This window comes from Elephantulus edwardii, unplaced genomic scaffold (assembly GCF_000299155.1).
Source record: "Elephantulus edwardii isolate Elephantulus edwardi_28Jun2011 unplaced genomic scaffold, EleEdw1.0 scaffold00116, whole genome shotgun sequence".
NCBI lineage: Eukaryota > Metazoa > Chordata > Mammalia > Macroscelidea > Macroscelididae > Elephantulus > Elephantulus edwardii.
In genome coordinates, this window is record NW_006399866.1 from 4,177,488 (window position 1) to 4,187,858 (window position 10,371).

General features: G+C 46.9%; 1 protein-coding gene across 1 annotated transcript in view; it reads right to left on the reverse strand.

The window, feature by feature from the left end:
* Positions 1 to 950: 950 nt before the first annotated feature.
* URM1 (ubiquitin related modifier 1) overlaps positions 951 to 10,371 on the reverse strand; it is a 28,628-nt gene continuing 19,207 nt past the window's right edge. Inside the window, exons 3-5 of the mRNA XM_006892502.1 lie at positions 3,330 to 3,411; positions 1,379 to 1,427; positions 951 to 1,019 (exon numbers count right to left, since the gene is read on the reverse strand). Coding sequence (XP_006892564.1) covers positions 951 to 1,019; positions 1,379 to 1,427; positions 3,330 to 3,411 — 200 coding nt within the window. The remainder of the gene's footprint in view (positions 1,020 to 1,378; positions 1,428 to 3,329; positions 3,412 to 10,371) is intronic.

A 10,371-nucleotide genomic window follows, 5' to 3' on the forward strand; every position in this document is an offset into this window, starting at 1 on the left:
TAGGAGGGGTAAGTGGCACTGCCTGTCCCCACCCTACTTTCAGCAAGGAGGTGAGAAGGGAGATAGTATTCATTTGTGCCACTAGGAAGCCTCCCCTAATTTTCATATGAGCTGCTCTGTAACTATATATAACTCTATATTGTTGGAGAAGAGGAAATTCAGTCACACCTAACTCTCCAGGCTTCGATCTGCTGGCCCAAGTTTAAACTACAACCCCCCCCCCCCCCATGAGGGGCCTTTTGCTGGGGGAAGGTCTTAGGAGCCCATCTGGTGGCCTGTGTGGGGTGAGGCAAGCCAGGGTCAAGGGCTGGGGGTGGAGGGAGCAAGAGGAGGGGTGTGGTTGGAAGAGCAGCTGCTGAGTGGGTGGGGAGGGGGTCAGCACTGAATAAGGGACCCCAGCTGGGGTTCCATAATGATATCAGTGGGGGACAGGCAGAGCCCTCCGCTGTCCAGATGGGGAAACTGAGGTGGAGACTCCTCTGATCTCTGAGAAGAAAGGGGCTTCCATCAGTTCTTCATGTCCACTCATCTTTCCCACGAAGACACCGTGGCCTGGAGAGTGGTCACTCCACATTTAGGCTGAGACACAGAAGTGGAGAGAGCAAGGCTTGTTCTTAGGACCCCACTGCAGCTGGATATTCTGGCCACTGGAGCTGGAGAGCCCTCTCCACTTCTGAGACACCCAGGGGACACCCCCCCCCCCCTCAGCTGCTGGAAGAGGGAGTGCTGGGCTCAGGCGCCTGCCTGCCTGCCTTCCTTCCTTCCCCTGCTCACGTGTCTGAGAAAGGCTCATTTTTAGCACCTGGCCTCCTTTCTCTGCCTGGAGGAAGCTCAGGGGATAGAGCAGGAAAGAAAGCAGCCAAGGGGAATAGGGAGATTTGGAAGCTGGGCTCAAGGGGACTCTGACTGTTCTCCTCACCCAAAGGTACCCCAGGCACAGAGAGGGGCTCTTAGCCTCCATGCAATGTGGATATGAAGAGGACGCTGTCCTGGTCCTGAAGCTGGTAGTCCAGCTCACCCTGGTCCGAAAGAAAGGGAGAGAAAAGGGACATACATCAGGGCACTTTTCCAATTTCTCCCCCTAAATATTGGAGGGGAAGAAAGGGGAGCGGGGGCATAGCTGCTCTGGGAGAAAAAGAGACTGCTAGAAAAATGGGTACTCTACATGTTAACTTAGAAATCTCTAGGATGGAGAGTGCATATCTTCCCCTAGCCAGCTATCCACTCCTTCCTTACTTGGGGGTGAGGGACTTGGGCCACCTCAGTCTGGGGACTACACTGGGGCAGGGGATTACCCAGCCATGCAATGAGAGGCCCAATGGTCTCCTGCTGAAACAAGAGGGTAGGGACTGGGGGAGACCTGACCTGAGGTACTGACCAGCAGTTCCCAGTCGGCATCGTTGACAAGCACCAGAATTCCTGGCCGCCTGCAGGAAAGAGGTTAGTGAATAGCAAGGAGAGAAGGGCTGGAGGTGATCACAGAAGCGGTATGTCTTAGACTCTGAGTTGCAGGACAGTGTGGTAGGCAGTGTTTCCTTCTGAGGAGTTAAAGATCTAATCTAAATTCTAGAACCACCACCAGATCATGAAACCAAAGTACTTTTTTGATTTGGGGTTGTTTTTTTTGGGGGGGGGGCAAGGTACTTTTTTCACTGAGCATTCCCTTCCTCTTCTGCAATCACTGCCTTTTATAGTGTCTTCTGTACAAAACCTGGGAAAGGCTGGGTTGTGACAACACTTGTGAAGCATTTGTTTGCTTCTACATGTGTCATGGTAATTATGAGTACACAGCAGCATGTCATATCATGTGAGTGGTCTGACTACCCTCCTTGGTGCTAGAAACAAATTTTGGCTTCTAGGCATTCTGTGTGTCTACTCTGGAGGAAGTGATCTTGGCTTTCCTGGAACAGGGAAGGCCGCCAGTCGCACCAAGAACCTGAATGCTACAAAGCAACCCTGTCTGGCATGGAGAGGCCAGCCAATATTTGGCTGGGCATCCTGGTCAAGCTTTTACTGGCATGGAATCAAGGAGCACAGTTGTTCCTGGTGGTGAGCCATGAGGATTACTGGACCATTAACAGAACCAGGAGCTCCTGTTTACCAGATTCACTAGTGACCTACACTTCCAGGCATGTAACTGGGTCTACTAACAGCTCTTCACATTTTTTTTAACATATTAAAGCTGGCCTTGTTTTATAAATAAAGTGACTTGTTGGCACTTAGAGTCTGGTTCCTTTCTCAGTAGTTTTGGCTTGGCCTGGGACAGGTATAGAAGTTTTGAACTGGGGGTAGGGGTGTCCACAAATGTGGTTGTATGCATGCAGCATGTACATGTGCACACAGTGACTCCCTGGAATCCTAGACCTGTCCAGTTAATATGTAGACACTAGTCCCACATGGCCATTTAAGTTAAAATGGAATAAAATAAAATTTTTATTTAAAACTTTATTTTTGAGTGAAAGTTCAAAAATAATATTGGTTTTTCATTCACTTATTCATATACATTTTGTTTTATAACATTAATTACAATTCATTAATGTGATGTTATTAATTACAATGCATGATCAATCCCTTAAAACATATTGTCTTTCCTTTGATCCAATTTATTGACTTAAAAGGGAAAATTCAATTGCTCAGCCACACTGACCATATTTTAATGACTCAATACCCCTACCCAATATAGTAGCAAAAGACTACCATGTTGAATAGCAGAGATACAGACCACCTTCACCATTACAGAACATTCTGCTGCATGGCACTGTTATAGACTGTTAAGAAATAAAAGAGTTCTGGGGGAGCTCTGGTGGTCTAGTGGCAAGGAGCTGCAACTACAATCCCAGAGGCACACGATTCGAATCCACCAGATGCTCTGCCGGGGAAGGAGGGACAATCTCCTCCTGTACCAGTCAGATCTGATTTGATGGTACACTCACACAAAAATAATAAAATAAAAAAATAAAAGAAAAAAGAAATAAAAGAGTTCTGGAGCAGTGTCTTTTCTCAGTACTTACAGTGTGGGGAGAATAAATGAGGCTCGAAGATAGGAAGTAATTTACCTAAGCAATTTTCTACAGAAAGTTTGAGGCCACAAGAAGGTGGAATCCAAGGTATTTTTGAGAAATTTACCAATTTCACCTGGGTTTTTAAAAAATTTTCCAACAACCCAGTGTGGTAAATGACCTAGATCTAAGCTGTATGGAAGCTGTTTTTTCAGAGAGGTGAGGGGTGAACAGCACACGGAGAAGGCTGAGGAGGACTAGAGGATGGTGGCTCAAATGTCCTTCCTTCCCACCCATCTCCCCTTCAGGGAAGGAAATAAAGGTACTCACACACTGTCTCCTTGGATGAACAACTCCGGGCGTTCTTTTAGCAAATTCTTCTTGATCCAAATGAGGAGGTTTCGAATGTCCCCTGGTGAAGAAAGCACAGGACAAACTATAGTTAGTCTCAAATGATTCCTGGCCCCTAGAATCTTGCCAGGACCATAAGGAAGTAAATATGCGAACTCAGAGGGCCTCCCATACACCAAGTCCATGAACTTATGGATTCCCAAGGTGAGAACATGAATTAACAGAGGCCAGTGACCCGCCTGTAAGGTCTTTACAGCAAAGTGGCACCTAGCAATGCTGATGGCTTGAACAAAGAGATGGTGGCATTTACCTAGAGGAGGAGGACTCAAGACAGACAGGAGAAGGAACTGGCAAACTTGAAGGGGGTTGGGAAACAGACTCTCCAAAAACTGCCACAGATAGACTGTGAGAGGCCTAGAAAAAAAACCCCTCCATCTTTATCTCTCCAGGCAGTCCCAGATGAGAAGGATTCAGCTCTGCTCTTGGAGGGGTCTGCATACATTTCCCTTTGTGAGGGAAGAAAAACAATTGCTAGGCCGATAGCATCAGTTAATTTCCTCTGGCAGAGAGAGAGAAGCAAGCGAGAGGCTCCTTTACCAGTGATGCTGACAAATCACTGCTCCTTCCCTCCCCTTTTCCCTGTACCCTCCAGACCTAGGGCGGTCACCCTGAAGCTCTCCCTGGAGAAGCAAGTAACTCAGGGTCAAAAGTGCCTCTCCAGTTTAGCAGAACCCTGTTGTCTTTATAGTTCTGGGACAGCCAGAACCTCTACAGCCAGACAATCTCTACACGATACAGAGGCTGACATCCCTGTCTATGGGGTGACCTTTCTTTGGTCTAAAGGACTCCCTTCCCAAGAGCTAGATTCCCGAGTCACAGCATTTTCAGATCTGGTTCCACAAATTCCTGAAAGCCTATGGCTTTCAACAATGTGCTTCTTAAATAGGCTGTTCTCTTGAGACGGCTGGAGTTCTTGGCCTTAGAGACTTTTGGGTATTGAAAACCTGAGGAGACAACCAACTCTGGGAAGTCAGTAGAGGCTTGGGGTTAACCACCCATTCTCCTGAGTCAGGATCTCCGAGGTGCCTGCTGTCAGAGAACCATGGCTGAAACAAAGCCCAGAGATACATGGGAGAATGTGCCAGGCTATGTGTTGGTGTTGGTTTTCTGCCTAGATATCACAAGACTTTGGAGTGTGGCAAAGGCCAGGCTGTGGATGTGCAGGCCCTCCACAGCTCTGCTTCCAGTTTAGCCCCAGATGGGGCACTTGTACCAGACAGTGCTCAAAGCACTCTCAACGGGCTCAGGGCCACCCCTGGGCAGGCAGGTGGCTGTACTGTTGGGTCTGCATCCTGGATGGACCACTGCCCTTTGCTTGGTGCCAACCTTCCTGGACCATATGCCAGCACAGCACAGGATGACAGACAAAGTGTAACAGACGGACTTGTTGTCCTTCAATCTTAATTTCTACTTGTGAACAAAGCAGATTGGGCTCTTCAGTCCATGGAGCAGGCAGGATGGGAATACTGCATCCATCTACTACTTTCCACTTGTGGACTCCTGGCTGGGCTCCCCCTACAGGCCTAGGTTTCAGAGGTTCCCCTTTGGCTCTGGCTCCTCTCGGCCTCCATCTTGGCACTGTCTGGTGGGCTGCTAGCTCATACATCTTATAGCCGCTCGATCGAGCTGCTGGGGCCTGACACATCCATCAGCAGCTCTTGGCGGGCAGATTGTGCCTGAATGTGCAGAGGCAATGAGAGGGACTGGGGGGTACCTGGCCAGAAAGTCAACAGCTCTACCTCTATAGTTATGCATGGCTGTATAAAGGCAGGACTCCATTCAGTTAGTAGTCCTGGCTTTCTTTAAAAGGAGATTTCTGCTCCACTCCGTGTAGGACTGGGATGGTGGGAAGGAGGGCTAGTGGTCATCCAAGTGTTGGTACCATCATGGAGTCCCAGAGGGATGGGGTGGGGGTGAGCCTGCTGCTGGCTCATTTATCATGATGCTCCTATTTGCTGAGGTCACTCCCTCCTCCTTTGCCCCTATCCTCAAAAGGCCTGCCCACATTCTTGATAGCCTGTTACCATGGTGAGGCTACTGCATCACCCCTGTATTGTTCCCCCATGCCTGGATTTGGGGGTGGGGAGAGTGGAACTCATGACTCCCTTTGCAGACTGCAAGGGGCACTTGGCCTGGCCTGAAACACATCCCCAGGGACCTCTTGCTAGGCTTGTTGAGGCCCAGACAATATGCAAATAGCTTCTAAGCCAGATGGCTTCCGGAGGCCCAGGGGAGGAGGAAGGGTTAAGCAGTCAGGGGCCAGTGGATGACTCTGGGATGGATGGGGCTGGGGAATCTCACTTTCACCTTGCTCCTCTGTGTCTAGACTTCTCATTCCTACTGAGCGTGATCTCCTAGGGCCTCATACAATTGTTCACAGAACAAGTGTTTATTGAGCAACTACTAGGTACTAGTTAGGTACCAGAGAGATGGTGATAAGGCTGTCACGTCCCTCAAAGAGCTTGTCAACAGAGGGGAATAATATTCAGTTATTTAATTACTTGTGATATATGCTATAAAAAACATTCAAGAGACTGTGAAAGTGTTTACCAAGAGATTGCCTTTGGTCTGCAATCAGGAAAAGCTTTTATGAATGTTCATATTGAAAATGAGGCCTGAGGATGAATGGGGTGGGATGAGTCAGAAGGCATTCCGGGCAGAAGGAAGAGCATATGGGAAGACCAGAGGCAGGATGGAACTGCCAGGTTCAAGACACTGGGACAGAGCGGCAAGATGATCAGCATGAGATGTGGACAGAACAGCAACGAGGGACCAGACTGTGCAGGGCCTTGAAGGCCTTGTGAAGGAACAGATTTTGGAAGAGGCCTCTACTTCCTCCTGAACGTCAGGACCATCTCCTACATGACTTCTCTCTGGGTGTTGAGTCCACACCACCCAGGCTTGTGCTCCTGTGTGTCTATGCCTTGATTTTGAGTTAAATTCTATCAGTGCTTTAGCCAAAGACATATGACCTCAAGTAAAGAAATCTCTCTAGGCCTTATTTCCTTTTTTATCAAACAGAAATGGTAAAAATGACTCTTAGGTTGTGAGGATCAAATGAGGGTTCACCTCAAGGATGAAACTATTCCATGACCTGGAGGAGGAACCTGTACTCTGTGCTCTTCCCTGGCACCCTGAGTTTCCACATACAGGGCCCCTGTAGACAGGCTCAGACAGCTTGGGAGAGTGGCATACAGTCAGGCACTAATCTCAGTTTTCTGTGGAGTACATGACCTTGCCACCAGAAGCTAGGGAGAGAATGGGTGATCAGGAGACAATGGCTCTTACTCTATTTTAGATATTTAGATCTATCAGATGTCTGGGTTTGGCTCATAGGGCAGACAGTCTAGGCCACAAGGTCCCTAGACCAGAAACAGCAGAGGAAGGAGATGATAATGCTGATCTAAAGTTCCTGGTGCAGGCAGCCTTGGGATCTGGACAGGTCATTTGGGGAGAAGGAGGTAACAGGATTTGCTGTTCTACAAAGGAGCAGAGATTCTGGAGTTAGAATGACCTGGGCTGTGTGATGGATGGCCTTTAGCAAGAAGCCATCTCACCTCTCTCAGTCTCATCTGAAAAATGGAAATAAGAATATGAATCCAAAAAAAAAGAAAAAAAAAGAATATGAATCCCAAAAAGTTGTCGTGAAGCAGCATGCCCAGCATAATGTCAAACACACGATGTGCTTAATAGATGGAAGCTTTGAGCTGTCCACACATAGTGATTTTGGATTCTCCAGTCTCTCCATGCCAGCCTCTCTTAAAAGCTGCTGGCAGAGAGGCATCATGGCATGTGCATTTTTTTATTTTTATCTTATTTTTATTATTATTTTTTGTGTGTACCATCAAATCAGATTTGACTGGTACAGGAAGAGATTGTTCCTCCTTCTCCAGCAAAGCATCTGGTGGATTTGAACCGCACACCTCTGGGATTTACAGTGTAGCTTCTTGCCACTAAGCCACCAGAGCTTGCCGGCATGCGCATTTTAAAGAGCAGCTACAGAAGCTTCCACCAGAACCCCTGGCCCCAGTGGACTTGTTCTTGTCTGGTAGATACCACCTATCAACTGGGGCAGAGCCCTCAAGGAGGTTAAGTCCTAGTGTTTTGGGGCTTGAGGGAATAACCTAGAGGTTCTTCTTGAATCCCCACTACAACAGATCTATGAGTAAGCTCTCATCAAACCTCTCCTTGAATATCTCTAGGAACGGAGAGGTCAACACCCCTATGGAGTAGCTCTGACAGCTAAGAACTCTTCTATCCCAAGCAGAAACTCTGTGTTCCCATCATTTCTACCCACTGGGAAAAGTTGGGCCATGTGGAACACACCAATAAACGTGTCCCTTCTTCCTTATTAGTTCTTCAGATTTGGGATAGAGACTGATCCCTTAAACCTTCCTTTCCCTCAGTTAAAGCGCCCATCCCACCAAGTCCACCAGGCTCCAAGGCAGGGCTCTTCTGGGAGCTCACCCCAGGCCTTAGTTGAAAGGGAGAAGAAAGAGCTGGGATAGCAGAGTAGGAGAGAAGAGGGGGTGGAGAGAACATCAGAGGGTGCATTTACAAGTGAATGGGGGTAAGAATGGAGCAGTTTGTGGGCTAAACTGGCCTCAGAAGGAGGTTTACAGATGTGCGAGGGGACGCTCCTCATTGTTTAATTAAGCAGAAAGTGGATCTTTTCAAAAGCAATTTTGCACAGGGCTGGGAGGTGGGAGGGGGGCAAAGGAGGGAGGTAGGGAGGGGATCAGCAAACAGACACTGAGAGTAGAGAAAGGAACAGCTGGCCCCAGAGAGGCTGTGGGGAGCATGCTAAGCAGTTTAAAGCGCCCAGTAGCTCCTGCCCTCCCCCACCAGCCACTCTTTAATGTAAGCAAAGCTGACAGAGGTCACACAATGGTGGAGCAGAGAAAGGTGAGGTGGATACCTGTCTTGGGGGGCCAGGGCAGGTAGTGCCCTCTGCTGGGATAGTCTACCCTTCATGGTTTTGGATTTGCTTCAGACAATCCATCAAAGGCTGGTTGATTATACCCTACTCTACAAAGCTATCTGAGCATGTCCCAGGGCTGCCAGGCCACTGGGCAGAGCACATGGGAGCTCAGCATATCAAGGGAGAGTAAGACTTGAGCTGAAGGTACTAGAGATATAGGTAATGGCCTGTTCTATTGGGTTGCCTGTCAAGGTATCTCCCCTCCACATAAAAAACAAATATAGACCTCTTCCAACCCATTGGCCAGACAGCTGTCCTCCAAATTTCCTGGCAGACTAGTGAGCACATCCAGGGATGCATCTGTTAACTGAAACAAGTCAACTTATATCCCATTGATTCCTGGGGCCTTATTTTTTGTGAATGCCTTTAATGCAGCTTCTACTTTCTCCTTCATTAACACTGACTCCTGCACATATGGTTATTTCCTGAAATTTTTCAGTGTCAGTCAATTCCTTTTGGTACAGTCTTGTGTATTCTCTCCATCTTCTTTTGATGCTTTCTGGGTCATTCAATATATTTGCGACTTGAGGCTTAACTTTGTTTTTCAGTTCTCTGAGAAATATAGAGTGAGTTCTTCCCTTTTTATTCTCCAATTCTAGCTCTCTGCACATTCCATTTTAATACTTTGCTCTGTCTTCTCGACCTTTAAAATCTTCTGTTCAACTTTTACTTTAGTATCTTTCCCCTTTGTTTTGGCTTCTCAAAGCTCTAGTACAATTTTTAGAATCTTTTTGGACATCTATTTCAGTTTTTCTCTTTCTCTTCTGTATTTGTAATTAATAACCTTTTGCTTTCTTGATGGATGATACCCTGGATATCATCCCACAACTCATATGGTCTTCAATGCTCCAAACCTAGTCTTAATATGATTTTGAAATTCAAATGGAATACATTCAAAATATTTTAATTTCTTTCCATTTCCAAGAAAGGTAATCCAACAAATGTGGAATCATTAATATTATCAATATCATATGCAACCAAAATACTGCTGAAGATCATTTAAAAATGGCTACCACAGTACATAGAGAACTGTCAGAGACGTTCAAGCAAGATTTAGAAGCTATCCAGGGGAAATCACTGTAGATGTTAGATGGATATTGGCTGAAAGTAAAGATTACCAGAAGAATGTCTATTTATGCTTTATTGACTATGTAAAGCCATTTGACTGTATGGATTCTAACAAGTTATGCCTAACATTGAGAAGAATGGAATCCCAGAACATTTAATTATGCTCACATGAAACCTAGACCAGGAGGTTGTTGTATAAACAGTGCAAAGGAACATTGTGGTGTTGTTGTTGTTATGCGCCTTGAGTCCCTTGAGACTCCGAGCGACCCTATGTACAATAGCCCTAAACTCTGTTCTGTCCTGTGCCAATCTCATTGTCTCTGACACACTCATCCCAATTACCCCAGTCACTGAATCAATCCACCTCAGAGGGCCTTCCCCTCTTGTGCCTGCCCTCCACCCTCCCAAGCATGATGTCCTTCTCCAAGATGTCTCTCCTTACAACATGACCAAAGTTATGTCAGACGAAGCCTCAGAATCCTTGCCTCCAAGGAGCAGCCCGGTTTAACCCTCTCCAGAATTAATCTGTTTGTTTTCTTAGCAGTCCATGGTACCCTCAACACTCTTCTCCAACACCAAAGCTCAAAGGCATCAACTGTCCTTCTATCCTCCCTAGTCATTGTCCAACTTTCTGACGCATAGCAAGTGACTGCAAAGACCATGATCTGTATCAGACACCACTGCTCTTCAGTACTTTAGAGAGGTCCCTTACAGCAGACTTTACCGTGGCAATACATCTTTTAATTTGCTGGCTGCAGGTGTCAAGACTGTTGATTGTGGAGCCAAGCAGACTAAAGCTGTGAACAATCTCAATCTCTTCACCATCCATTCTGATGCTGCCAATTGGTCCAGTGGTGAGAATCTTTGTCTTCTTGACATTGAGCCTCAATCCACATTGAAGGCTACAGTCCT